Source organism: Canis lupus, chromosome 36 (assembly GCF_003254725.2).
Source record: "Canis lupus dingo isolate Sandy chromosome 36, ASM325472v2, whole genome shotgun sequence".
NCBI classification, from domain to species: Eukaryota; Metazoa; Chordata; class Mammalia; order Carnivora; family Canidae; genus Canis; species Canis lupus.
This window is the reverse complement of record NC_064278.1, coordinates 14,236,622-14,251,715: the sequence shown is the minus strand read 5'-3', so window position 1 is coordinate 14,251,715 and position 15,094 is coordinate 14,236,622. Positions and strand designations below refer to the sequence as shown.

General features: G+C 36.9%; 1 protein-coding gene across 1 annotated transcript in view; it reads left to right on the top strand.

The window, feature by feature from the left end:
* Positions 1-15,094, top strand: part of LRP2 (LDL receptor related protein 2) — a 196,484-nt gene that overhangs the window by 24,793 nt on the left and 156,597 nt on the right. The window contains exons 2-3 of the mRNA XM_035698279.2: positions 11,407-11,514; positions 13,492-13,614. Coding sequence (XP_035554172.2) covers positions 11,407-11,514; positions 13,492-13,614 — 231 coding nt within the window. The remainder of the gene's footprint in view (positions 1-11,406; positions 11,515-13,491; positions 13,615-15,094) is intronic.

Here is a 15,094-nt window from a genome sequence, read left to right as displayed (position 1 = left end):
TTTTTTCCAGCATTAAAATTCTAAGATTTTATTTTAATGCATAGTTAAAAATGACAGTAGGTTGTTTACTGTCATTACTTATGATATTTATAGTACAGATTAGGTAAAATCTTAGGAAATATACTCCACACTGTTTTTCCTGCTTCTGACAACCACTGCAGATGGACTTATAATTTTATTTACACTGCTTTTAATATTAGGACATTATAAATTCACCATTTGTAGTCAGAAAGCCAGACACCATTTTATTATGTACAGGTATCAGTGGGAGACAATATAATAATGTTGATTCTATGTCAATAAGCTATTTTGTTTCAAGTCATCGTAATCAGATAATAGCACAAAGTGATGACATTTATAGAGCCTGGAAGTGATTTGGAGACCTATAAATGCTCTGTGAGCCCAGGCATAACAAACCAGGGCCAAGGGACTGCTAGTATAACAGATAACCTGCTGGTGAGGCATGTCCTAAAGTTCTTTTCGCTCAATCTGTTAAGATCAATATAGCAGAATAGACAGGAAATTTAGTTCAAGTTCACTGAAACATGAAAGTCTTTGCAAATATAAGAGATCCTATTTTATAGATTTCCAAGTTAACAATGTCGGCCCTACCTTTGACTCTGTGTAGGGAGAATAAAATCATGATTCTGTTATGTTTGCAAATTACTTATAATTCAAATTACAAATTTGATTTGTGGAATCAGATATTCTTGTAGCCTTTTGCGAGGGGGTTGTGGTGCAGAGTACTTTGTCTACTCCAGAGGAGTCCTGGATATAATGTTTTGTATAACACCGAGTCCTATCCTTTACTGAATAAGCAGAGAATGCCTCGAACATATACATAGGCTCCCAAGGATTTGGGGTCGACTTCTTCAAGTCTTTCTGATCTCTCATGCCAGGTCAGTATGGAAGATGATTGTTGATTTGTTAATTAGATCAGAAGAATCAGTGACTCTAAACAGCAGGATCCATCATTAAAGTCTACAAATCATCAAGATTTCAAGATTTTATCAGTTTTTTGGAAATCATCTTGGCTTTACCTGTGTATTCTAATGCATCATATATGGTTTATTTATTGAGCATCATCTGGGTACTAGCAGGACTGCACTGGGCACTAGGATTACAGAGGTATTTATTCCTGCCATTAGGAACTCAGTTTAGAATAAGGGCTCTGTTGATAGGATTCTTAATCGAATCCTGCCACCTTGCTATCACTCTTCTTTTGATCACTTAATCTCATCTACTTCTCCTGTTCTTTAGTTTTCATCTGTCAGGTCATAATGGGAGAATTTTGACCTTCTGCCTATAAAATTCTTTGTGAGCTCTAACTTTTCACTAGAAGGGAAAAAATACAAAAATACTGTGTAAAACATCAACAAAACCAATTTTTAAAAAAGAGTGATGATACATTTTAATTTCAGACAGTGATTTCAGTTTACCAGATGATTGATTATCAGTACTTATTGCCCAAGAACAGACTTTTAAACTTATTGGTAGAATTATTTTCACATTCTTGCTGCACAATATTTAAGAGTTTAAGAAAATTATTTGCTGGCGGAAACTATACAAGTCCATAGCTAAATCATCAAGGTTGAATCATATGTGTGTGTACCCCAACTGGTCTTCTAACAAGTGAACTATGATAAGAGTCAGTGTTTGTGTAAATAACAAGATAATGAGCTCTATAATAAGCATCAACATTCCTGATCCAGAGTTGTCATCACACTTTCTTATTGACATGGAGGCATTGGTTGCTTCAGAGTAAATTTTATATAAATTGATCTCTACTTTCCGAAAATGTACACATTTAGAATGAGAGGTTATTTAGTTCCTAGCATGAGATTTGTGACCTATAAGCCCACTTAACAATTATGTACTGGTCCAATCTGGGTTTGGGCCATAGCTAAATAAGTTACCATTTTGAACTAAATTGAGAAGAGGATGCAAGATGCTAAGTCCTATTAAATTCAGTGTCTGGACACTGATTGCTAACTTTAACACCTCCCCTTGGTGTTCCTAAATAACATGGAATAAGGGAGAAGGAATACAGCAAGGTGTTTGTATGATTCACTCAAGATCTATGTGGCAGTCACAGGTGATTCAATCTGTGACTATAGAGAATCACCAAATCCACCAATTGGGAATTAATTTCTCCTTCTGCTGCTATTGTTACAATTTTCAGTATCAAGTCATTGTTCATTTGATAACCTGGTGATCTCATCTGTGTGTTAAGACGATCAAATTAGCATTGATGCTATCAGCTTTAACACATCTGTAGCAATTTGATTTATGGTTCAACACTTGGGCTAATGAATCAGAAAAACCCTGGTTCCCTGGTGTGATGGTGTCTATAAAGTGGTGTTTGGGTTGAGAGTGAGTCTATTGCATCATATATAAGCCTTAGGCAGAAAAGCTGCCTGACTGCAGATGTATGTAGTCCCTTATTTCTCACAAGTACCTATTTTCTTTTTTCATGTTTGATTCCATTCAGCCATTTTCCAGTAATTTACATTTGCTAGTCATGAAGCCGTATAGGAATACTTTGGGGAATTGGGGTTGGAAATCAGCACTTAAATCAGGGTGATTCAAAGTTTTGTACAAGGCCTGTTAAATTATTAAGTGCTGAAGGGTGTTTTACTCTTTTCGTATATATAGGTTGATTCATTAGTTCCTTCTTTACCCAAGCAGGTGACTATTTTAAATTTTCTTCTATTTGGGTAGTGTTCTTTTTTTTTTTAATTTTTATTTATTTATGATAGTCACACACAGAGAGAGAGGTAGAGACATAGGCAGAGGGAGAAGCAGGCTCCATGCACCGGGAGCCTGACGTCGGATTCGATCCCAGGTCTCCCCGATCGCGCCCTGGGCCAAAGGCAGGCGCCGAACCTCTGCGCCACCCAGGGATCCCGGGTAGTGTTCTTTATAGCATTCTGTAAGCGTAGCTCTTTGGCCAATAAAGAGGTAGATAACCAGTTAGTCCCTTGGAAGGGAGTGGGGATGAGGGTCTTAGACTTCTTTCAAGTGGAGGAGGAGTCCATCCACAGGAAGCTCAGTGACTTAGCTGATAGAGAAAGTTCTTCATGAATTATTTGGGGGAGTGCAGAAAAGACTTAACAGAAACTGTCCGTGTTTTGGTACTGGCTGACAAAAGGTTTTCATTGCTGAGTGTTCTTGGTAAGAATTTGGAGATTCTTTTGAATGTTTTAGGCACGCATGTGATTACCAATTTATATTTTATTAAAATTTTTTTAAGTGTATGTGTCAGGGATTAGGAGAGGACATTTGAAGAACTTATTTTTTATTATGATACTTACACTGGGAGGAAAAGTTCGTTCCATGAAGCAGGTGTGTCTATGACTTTATTTTTCCTAATATTGACCCTTTTACGTTAATGAAGAATTGCTTGAGGATTTCAGATTCCTGGCTTGTTTTTTTTTTTTTTTTTTTTTTTCTGTGACTCCCCTCACCCCTGAATGGGTAAGCCTGCGGACGCACCGTGGAACATTCCAGGGTGAAGCAGACCTCCCTGGAACTTAGATTCTTTATCACACTCCCAGGGGAGTTCATTTCAAGTTGCTGGTACGAGGAGCTGCAGCATGATATTGCCCAATCCCAGGCTCTCTTATTGCTGGGTGGGAGGGAGTGGGATTGCTGTTTAAGAAATTTTATTATCTTCAGAAGGAAAGAATTTATTATAGGGGTTTTCTTAGAAGATCTCTTTCATGTGGGTTAAGATGTTTTGAGCTTTGAATCTACAAGCTGCTTACAGATTCTAAGTTGTTTTGAGGGTGGTACCACCACTCTCAAGGGATGTTTGGACATGTATAGGGTGTTCTTTGTTGTCACAGTGATTCCAGGGAAGGGCACTACTGGCATTCCACATAAGAGGCCCAGAGATGCTATATATCCAGCTTTGCCCCAGGCAATTAAATAATTGTCCCACTCCAAATGCCAATTGTGTCCTCTTCAGAACCCCTGAGAAGTGCGGTTTTATTTATAATGCTCTGCAGTGCAGGTTGATAGTCTGGTTGTCAAGATTAAGGGGTGCTCAATGAAATATAAGTAGAATACAAAAGACTAGGGGGAAGAGGAAGAAGACAGGTAGCTAGCATATAAATGAAAATGAGGAATTGCTCAGGTAGAAAAAGTGGAAACAATTTCCCACTTCTCAGATTGAGAGGCTACGTTGATAGTGCATCACATTATCCTGCTGGCTTTTTGGTCATTGAAAAGGCACTTTTAAAAAATTATGAAGCAAATATTTAAGCAATCTTTGAGATCAATTATCCAAAGGGCTGACTGAATTCTGTAGGCTGGATGGTGAGAAACATTCAGCTTCAAGAGGCCAGCAGGGAAAGGACACTAAGCTACCCTTTGGTGCACCTGTAGAATCTGCTGGTCATTTGTCATGCAAGGGGACCAGGCCTGGGCCAAGTGGAGGAGCTGCAAGATAAGACCCATCTTTGCCAGAAGCCTCTTTTTTTCCTTAAGATTTATTTATTATTTTAGACACACACAGAGAGAGTGCATGTGAGCAGGGGTAGAGGCAGAAGGAGAGGAAGAGAATCTAAAACAGACTCCCTGCTGAGCATGGAGCCAGTCATGGGGCTTGACAAAGGGCTCGATTTCACAACCCTGAGATCATGATGGGAACCAAAATCGAGTCAAAGGCTTAACCAACTGAGTCACCCAGGTGCCCCATCTCCTAGCAGCCTTTTGGTGGATCACTGACTAGCTTACTCACCAAGCTCATTCACACTGTGGCTCAGTTTCTGGGGTATGAAGTGGAGCCCTGAGCCCTTTTCATGACCAAAGTCTGTATCCCTGTCCAGGATTACATCTATGCAGAGCCACTTTTAGTTTTAACATAGTTACTGGCACTAATGATCTCTAGACTTTCCTGCAGTCAACCCATTTGTCAGGTCACTTGTTTGCTTGACATTTATGGTACTTTATTCTCCATCTCCCCAACCTTGTCCTGCCCTCACAAGAGGTTCCCTGCACTTGTCTCACAGAGGCCTCCCCATTAAGCTCTCACCTATGTTGGGCTTCTCTCAAATTGTTTGAACCTTATACAAAGTGCTGGTCCCTTCTCTTTGCTAATCCTACCCATCCACAATGGCCCATGCAGTCTTACTCTCCTTCATGAAGCCTTCTCTAATTACTCCAGCTTGTGGTATTAGTTTTTTCCTCCTTGAGACCCTTTGATTTTTTTAAAAGATTTTATTCATTTATTCATGAGAGACAGACAGAGAGAGAGAGAGAGAGAGAGAGAGAGAGGCAGAGACACAGGCAGAGGGAGAAACAGGCTCCATGCAGGGAGCCTGATGTGGGACTCGATCCCGGGTCTCCAGGATCACACCCTGGCTGAAGGCGGCGTGAAACCACTGTGCCACTGGGGCTGCCTGAGACCCTTTGATTTTTATTGTCTGTGCTGCTTATTCAGAACCAAATCACCTACAGTCATATGACACGGCTTTGGAGCTGGACTACATAGGTCTGAATCCCTGTTCCTTTACTTACTAGTTAGTTGTGAGATTTGGTCAAGCCTCAGTCTCCTCATCTATAAAACGGGACTATTAATACTGTTTCATGGGATTGTTGTGATGATAAGTGAGATAATCTACAGAAAACACTTAAAATACATGGCTAATTTATATCATATAACTCTTGTCCCCGATAAATTTATAAGCTCTATTGAAAAAAGGACCATATTTTAACTTTCTTTGTTTCTTCCACAAGCCCTAGAGCCATGTCTTGTACATAGTAGGTATAAATTTTTTTGTGGCTTTAGTGAATCTGATATCATATACTTCTGGTTCTTTTTTTTTTTTTTTTGACTGCACTTACGTGAGTGAGATGTGTACGTGATCACTCATCAAGTGGCTTTGTGGGTTTTGCTTCAAAGTCCTTGAATTCTTGAAATGTCTTCTTAATGGTGTTTTGACGTAATCAGCCATCAGGGCTCTGAAACAATAATTTGGAAAAAAACAGTCGACTCAGTAGTTTGTAAACTGGATTAAAAAGCAAAAAGAACTCCGGCCTCTTATTTGACAACCTATTAGGGAAACCAGGCAGCTAGAATGTTGCACAGGAAGAGAGTAGTTCATCAGTTGAACATGGACTATTCCACCAGTTGATATTAGGCAGAGTAGGATCTTCCACATAATTTGTTATGCTTGGCTGTCATGACTGCAGTGTAAAGTTTTGGAAATAAACAAGTGACTCTCAGTCTTTGAAGGGAACAGGCCTTGTTGGTGTGGATAAGGTGTGAGAGTTGTAGGGAATTCTTGCCCAATTTATAAACATAAAAAATATGTCAAAATAAAAAAGTACAGGAAAAGTGAAGCAAGAATTATGATTGAATTAAGGAATTGCCTCTTACACTTTTTTTTAAAAAATAAAGATTTTATTTATTTATTTGAGAGACAGAGACAGAGCAGGAGTAGGGAGGAGAGGGAGAAGCAGACTCCCTGCTGAGCAGGGAGCCTGACATGGGGCTTGATCCCAGGACCTTGAGATCATGACCTGAGCTGAAGGTAGATGCTTAACCGACTGAGCCACCCAGGAGCCTCTGTCATGTACTTTTACATGACATATCTTTAAAAAGAGCTCATACACCTCCTCAGGTAGACCCAAGTGTCTGGAAGGCCCAGCACATGTTAAGAGGATCTAACAGGAAAATAGGATTTGCCATAGAAATTACCTTACTCTGTTAATTTTGGACAATGTTCCATTGACTACGACTTGCCTTTCTCTTTTGAGAAAAGAATTTATGAGAAAAAAAAAGAAACTCTCACTAAGCAAGGGTAAAAGAATCAAACCTTTTAATGTGACTCAATATTTTTCTCTTTAAAATTTCTGGGCATTCCTCTTTCAAGGAATTGCAAATTATTCCAGATTTCATTTTCCTTTCTGAGGATTTAAGATAACAAACAAACTCCTATAAAGTGTTATTGTATGTCTTGATGGTTTTATATATATATATAATGGCTTTATATATATAATGATACCAAGAGGCTGAATTTTATGAAGAGGAATTTTCATTACCTGATAAGTATGCCTTGACTATCCCCAAGTGCCTAGCACTGCGCTTAGAGGCTGTAAAGAATACAGAAGTGGTGTACTTTCCCTGCACTTGAAAAACAAATGACTTCTTTCTTCCTTGAGGCATTAACTGTTTCTCTAATATCTTAACACTTTCTTAGTCCAACACTTAGCCCGGGAAGCTTGGGATATGGTTATTTAAGGATCACTTGTTTTTCTACAGTTTGGGGTTTTATAAGATTGGAAAACAAATTTATCCTTAGTCTAATTTAATGTTTTTTTGAAGAGATTGAACCTCTTTTTTTGATGTCCCTGGCTTGTTTTTGATTGTAGCAAATTTTCCTAAGCCAAAGAATTTTTATGTGCAGTGTTTGTTGCCAGATAGACTACTCTTCTCCAACTGAATTATATGAGCATATGGTGTGGTATGGATTCCACACTAGCCCAATTCACGAATTCAGCTAATGTGGATAGCAACTTTGGAAAAAAGTCAAATTTTTACATTCTTTCTTGAGCTTGGTGAAATAACTTTTTTCTTTTCCTTTTTGCTTTCTGTTTTTCCTTTTTTGGTATAAGGGAACACAGAGCAGTGGTCAATATAGCACAGATGCCAGAACTAGAACTGTCAGGTCCAAATCTTTGCTTTGCACTTGCTTGCTGTTTGATCTTGGGCAAGTTACTGAACTGCTCTGTGCCTCAAGTTCTTTATTTGTGAAATGTTCATAATAATCACATCTATCTTTTAGGGTTGTTATGGAAGTTAAATGACTTGAAGTTGGCAAAGTGTTTAGAATGATGCATGCCATTTACGTGCCACACGAGTATTTTTCATCTTTGCATCAATCTATTTTGATTATTGGAAAAGGCCAGGGATGGTGCTGGGGAAGTAGGATGTTCATTTAGTCCTAATGGCTTCTTGTCAATGGCTGTGCCTGGTTCTTAACAAAAGGTTATTATTTATTTATTTATTTATTTATTTATTTATTTATTTATTTATTCATTTATTTTTTAGAGAGAGATTGAGAGAGAGAGCAAGGAGCTTGATGCAGGGCTCGATCTCACAACCCTAAGATCATGACCTGAGCTGAAATCAAGAGTTGGACACTTAACCAACTGAGCCACCCAGGAGCCCTTTAACAAAGATTTTTTTATTTCAGTGTGGATTATCAAATATACCTTCTTGGCTCTTATTAGAGGGAAAATATTTTAAAGTTATGAAAGTTACTGTTTGTAAAATTGCCTCTAGGTTAAAACTGGATTAATAGTTATGGATGTTTAGAGACTATTTGAAAAAAAATTTAATTTTGCTGTTTTTAGATTTTTTTTTTTCTCCACAAATATTTAGCTCCAGTGTATGAAATCCCTCTCCCTGCTTTTTTGGACTTTAAATTATTAAACAATAAGATGTAGATACCTTTGGTGGAGTGGAGAGTAAAGGCTACTTGTTTAAAACAAAAGAGAACAAATGCAGTGCTTACAGATCAGTTGAAATCAGGGGCACCTGCAATTGTTATCAGAGCTTTTCACTAGTAGTTTGCTTTTAAATAGCACATACTTCCTTTATAATAAAATGAATGACAGGCTTCTGACACCAGTGGAGCATCTTGGTTGATCCCTGGGAGGCCACCCAGCAATGATAAAGGATCAGTTTGTTTTTTCTGGAGAGGTATTTCCAAACAATAGTCATTTGGGAGTTGTAACAGGCAAGGAAGGTAATATTGAAAAGGTGAACTTGACAGATGAATTATCATGGATCTGTTGGTAAATTAAGTAAATTGATTTTGATATATTACTGCAGATAACTGAGTATTTGGGAGATCAAACGTGAAAAAACACTGACTAGAAAAGAGTTAATTGCAAAATTTCCCCTATCAATTTCATTTTTTAATATATTTTATGTAACTGGCTTTGAAGTAATTTAAAAATGACTTTTGGGTATATATTTTGTGTCCTTTTAATGATGTGTTTAACTTCATATTTTTGCAAAAATAAAAGAAAATCTGACTTGTAATAAAAATTGCTTAAGAATTATGTATTTTATAACAGGCTATAAATTGTTTTAAGAATTTATTTTCTTCTCTATACTCAGTTTCTAAGTTTATGCTTTTCTTTTTTTCATAGCAATATGAAACTCTTTGTAAGTAGACTGACCTTTAGATTGCTATAATTTTTCAACCAGAAATTATTAGATACTAAAGGAGACAAATGTACTGAACTTACAAATGTGTTATGTTGGATTACTAACAATAGACCTAATTGATAAAAGTGATTTAATATATGTTGTGTTAATAGCTAAACCTCCAAAGCCACTAATCTCCCATGGAAATATTGCTTTGTAGAACAAAATCCAATGAGAAGTTCTGGGATTCCAGAGTGAATTTGTACATTCCTTAGGGGCATTTTTGCAAGGGAGGTTGTTGTGTTTTAAAGGTAGTTGATAAGAGACCTGCACCACCAACCCCAGACCTGCACCACCAACCACCATCGTGCATTAGTCTATAGAAGGTATTTGGGTGTACGTATTCCTGTACCACTCGGTACCACCATTTAGCCAAGGGAAGTTTCTGACCATTTGCAGCGTACATTATAAATCAGGATGTCACTACCAGACAATCAGATTTGAACATTCCATGAACAAAGTAGCCTATATCCCCTAGGAATAGATCACTTAACTATGTTTATGTCATGCTGTTGATATGCCTGCATTTACACAAGTCAGGATAGCAGATTGTTTATTTATTTTAGGAGTAGATAATTGATCTGTATATTTACCTAATTTTGGGTTAATTAGCCAATAACTGAAATAGGTAATTTAGCATGATTGCTTAAATACATGAGGAAAATAGTTGTATTCTTCCAAACTTCGAAATTACTCCTACCACTTTGGGCTTGTGAAAGAATAATTTTGAGTCTACTCCAACCAAGTTAGGCTGATGTTGGCTGATCTCTTTAAAAAAATTTCCTACTTGGCACATAATACGTGGGGAAGTCACTGGTCGGATATTTGGGGAAACTCAGAAGGTTTCCAACTGCCAAATTAGTCCCCTGGGGAGACCTGGGAAAATTGCTGGATATAGTGGTTGAATGAAATAAATGTATTTAAGCTATGTTCTCTTTCTGCTATTACTAGAGGAAATCACTGCCACTTGGGAATGTAGTAACTTTGGGGGTCAAATTTGAGCACTCTGGTTGGGTGCAGAGATTTTTCTTTGGTAGGTTTTTCTTTTTTTTGACTTAAAAATTTTTTGTTTGGGAAGATGAACTGACAGAGCTGGGATCTTACAAAGTTGTTAAACAAAAAGCCAAAATATTGGTCTGAATCTAAGAATGAAGGACCATAAATTGCTATCTATGATTTGGTAATAAAAGGGCACTTAAAAAAAATAAAGAGCAGGGAACTTGAAAAAAGAAAAAAGCACAGTCAAGCAAATGAAGTTACTCATGGTATCAATCAGAGATAATCACCATTAATATTCTGGCCTTTTTCTACACTTTTATTTCTCCATATATAACTCTGTTATAGGTGAAATTTTACATCCTCATCTTTGTTACATATTATAAATATTTAAATCATTTAGAAGTTCTACATAACCATTTTAATGAGTTCTTAATATGTCAAAATAAAGCTATAAGAAAACTTTATCCTTTTCTTATTATCAAACATCTAGATAGTTTGCAAATTATTGTAAGTAATATTGTGATTAAAATCTCCATATGAGTAATAGTGAAAGGGAATATAAGGGAAGGGAGAAGAAATGTGTGGGAAATATCAGAAAGGGAGACAGAACGTAAAGACTGCTAACTCTGGGAAACGAACTAGGGGTGGTGGAAGGGGAGAAGGGCGGGGGGTGGGAGTGAATGGGTGACGGGCACTGGGGGTTATTCTATAGGTTAGTAAATTGAACACCAATAAAAAATAAATTAAAAAAAAATCTCCATATGTAAATCTTTGTCTAATTCTCTGATTAGTTCCTTAGGGGGGAAAAACACCTAAAAATAAAAGAACTAAGAATAAGCACTTTTAAAAAACAAAATACATGTTGTCAAATTTCTTTCTGGACTGGTTATATCAAGGCACACTCTAGTCAGCCGTGTGCAGAAATGACCTCTTCTTGAATACCCTGAAACAGAAAATACAATAATCATTATAAAAATGTTTTCCTAATTTTGTAAGTCATACTCCTTTGATTACTAATTCACTGCATAATTTTTCATTTTTATAAAAAATTGTATTTCTTTGGTTAAATATCTGCATGGATAGGTTTTTATTTTTATTTTATTTTATTTTATTTTATTTTATTATTTTATTTTTTATGGATAGGTTTTTAAACTGGTTTTCTTTTGCTTGTGGAGTTACAGAATGTGGAAGTGAGGATTTTCGCTGTGAAGATGGGCAATGTATCTCTGCATCCTGGAGGTGTGATGGGACCAGAGACTGCTTGGATGACACAGATGAAATCGGCTGCCGTAAGTGAGGAGGGGCTGGGCAAAGCTCTGTTGTGAGTGGCATTAGTGCTTCCTGCTGAATTCAGCTGTACCGAAGATAAAGAGCCATGCCTTTAGTGATAGATTTGGGACTGGACTCAAGTCTTTTGAGATCTTTGTGGCTGAAGAGAACTGATGGCATTAATAATTCTGAAGAAGGGGTTCAATTCACATCATTTTCTGTCTTACCCTTATCCCATGACCTTGATATGGAAACAAATTTGTGAGTAGTTTTCTGAAGCCTATAAGCCTATTTCAGATTATTCCCTCTGGAAATTTTGTGCACCAACTGTGATTTGTAATTCAAGGAGGAATCTGTTTTGTATAAAAGACATAGTATAACTTAGGCGACTTACACAAAAAGATCACAGAAGAGGCTAGTATGGTTTTATGTTTAAAAAGATTATAGTTCTCTTAACCATAGGAAACAAACTGAGGGTTGCTGGGGGAGGTGGGGATGGGGTAACTGGGTGATGGGCATTAAGGAAGGCATATAATGTAATGAGCACTGAGTGTTATATACAACAGATGAATCACTGGACTCTACCTCTGAAACTAATAATACACTATATATTAATTAATTGAATGTAAATGAAAAAAAGAATAAAACATTACATAAAAAAAGAATAAAACCCATTGGACTATTCAGAACCTAAAAAAATATAGTTAAAAACACAGTAGTATTGTAAACCCAAATTTTAATTATAAAATAATTTTCACCTATGTTTCTTCATTTAGTTCTCTCAATATTCTGAGATAGGTTTCAGATTAGGAAACAGGCATAGTGAAGTTAAATCATCCATGAAAGGCCTCCTTCCTGCACAAATCCCAACCCTTAACATCTAATGCTTTCCTGGCTTGTCATATATGATCAGTTGCTCTACTGCAATTTCATTCATTATGATTTGTGAAAGACAAGGGTTATCATCCAAAAACCAAGAAATCAGGTGAAAAATTAATTTGTTTTGAATTGTTGGCCATCCTGTGGCACAACAGAACAAATTTTGGTGTGTCGCTTGGATCATGGTACATTTGGAAATGAGAGAAAGATGGGGAATAGGTCTTATATAGATGGTACTTCTCAAACTTTCATGCACAAATGGAGCACCTGGGGAGCTTGTTAAAGTGCAGGTTTTGCATTCATATATTTGGAGTGGGACCTGAGCTTCTACATTTCTAACAAGCTCCCATTGTGTGCTATCCATTCACCTCCTCTGGGCTACCTGAGTTTATTTTAGGTTAAACATTAGGAGCAGAAAAGTAAGAATTGTATATTCTAGGATAGAGGAATAAATGAACAGTTATACCAACAATTCTTTAGAGATTGTTAATGTAATAATAATGTTCTATAACAATATAGCAGAGTACCAATGAAAATAGAGATAGCAACTAATATTATACTGTACTTGCACATATGTTATTTAATGGATTTTTTTATAGCAAACTATGAGATAAATATAGTCCCAATTTTTATGGTGCATATATTAAAGCTCAGAGAACCTGCCAAAGATCCTAAAGCAAGAAAATTGTAGAAATAATAATTATTCAATTCTGGGTCTTCTTTTCCAAATCTCGTTTTTTCAGTTCATCATGACCCTTTACTATTAGTTATTTCAAAACAATTCGAATAATTTAACAATAAGTCATGGTCAATTTTTATTTAGATTTAAAATGTAATTAATATTTTTTGTCATGTCTTTGTATGGGTGTGTTTTGGCTATTAGTTTTATTCTTTGTATTTTCTGTTGCTTTGGATCATCAGTTTGTCGTGAGGCCATTGCTGAGATTATTTGGCATTGAATGCTGATTAGAGTCCACAGGCCCTTGTATAGGATTGTTTACTATTTGCCATCAATTATATTAAGCAGGAGTTGAGATAGATTCTTTTGAAATAAGCATCGCTTATGGTATAATAGAGTGGATGTTTGACATAATGAGTCCTTTTCTGGTTTATTTTAGCTCCTCCTTCTTGCAAGGTGAACCAATTCCTGTGTCATGGTGAAGGTCAATGCATCCCTAACTCCTGGGAATGTGATGGTGAACGGGACTGTGAGGATGGCTCTGATGAACATCAGCATTGTCGTAAGTGTTTATAGAGGAGTTTTGTTTTGGCCTCCTGGACACCTAAAATCTCATTTGTTACAAATGCAATAACAATGGGATGGTTCTTTATAAATGCTGAGTTGGAACTTAAACAACAGGGGAACCTATGCTGGCAGTCTCACTCAGAATTAGATGATATTGAGAGTCTGAATGTGCTCTGAAGAATTGTAAATATACCCCAGCTATTTGGAAATAAGATCGGTTCCCAGTATTTAATTAAGATTGTGTTACACTCAAAGAAACAAAACATTTATTGGTATCTATCGATGGGGTCTTTATTTGTGTGGTTGGCAATTGGATGGGTCCTTTTGCTCCTGCAGTGCACTATGCAGACCCTCTACCCCTTCTGCCTCAGAATTAGTAAACTATCTTCTTTCTGATTAAGTGAAAATGGAGCTAGTAATTAGATGTGGGAAGTGTTGTTGTTGCTCCAGTGACTGCTGGCACAGCCTGCATAGAATGAGTTGCAACAGGAAGGAAAATGGTAGCAATCAGGGGCACCTTGCCAGCTGCTGCATACCTGAGGGGATTCAGGACAGTAACCTGGAAGAAACTCTTAAATTATAATTTATTTGGGATCAAACTGGAAAAGGGTTTTTAGTGGGCTTAAATAATTTTAGAAGAGAGAATAATCTTGGCTAAATATAAGATGGCAGCATATGAGAGATATGCCATCTGTATCATTCTTTTGCTTCATCCATTAGGGATATTTGTATAATTTAAAATTATTCCTGTATTGATGAGGATGTTTTTGGCTGCAAAAAACGAAAAACGCAACTCAAAAAAGGCAAGCAAAAGGGAACTTTATTATCTTACACAATAAGAAGCCTAAATGTAATGTTCCAGGGTTGATTAATTCCCAGTTCAGTAACAAACGTCACCCAATTTTCTCCCACTTTTCTGCTCTCCCATCTTAAGCATGTTGGCTTTTTGCTATTGCTCGAAAGCTGTAGAAGTCCTGGATTTCATATCCCTATAAGTCTAATTTCAACATCTAGAAGAGAGAAGATAATATCCTTCCCTTGTGTTTTTTTTTATGACACCACCACCACCACCAAAAAACAACCCCCCTCCAATAAAAAAATCGAAGACCTTTTAGAAGTCTAAGTTGGACTGAGGTGGAAATTGGAGAGAAGATATCAGACTGTGAGGAACCACTTCAGCTTCTTAACCCCAATTGTCTTATAGAAGAGTCTAGCTCTGATCACAGTGTGGCGTTCACCTTTAAGCCTCCCATATATACATTCTGTTTCATTAAATGCACATCCCACAAATCATCACTTTGTGTTAATTTTAAGATGTCAGCCAAGATCCTGTTGGCATTTTTACAGTCATTGTCCACAGAAATCAAAGAAGAAACAGATGTTTTTGATGACTACTTCATGTGAGAAGTTGTTTAGTCATTGTTTGACTAGCAGTGGAGATGCCACAGCCTACAGTAGGTCCTGGATACATTTAT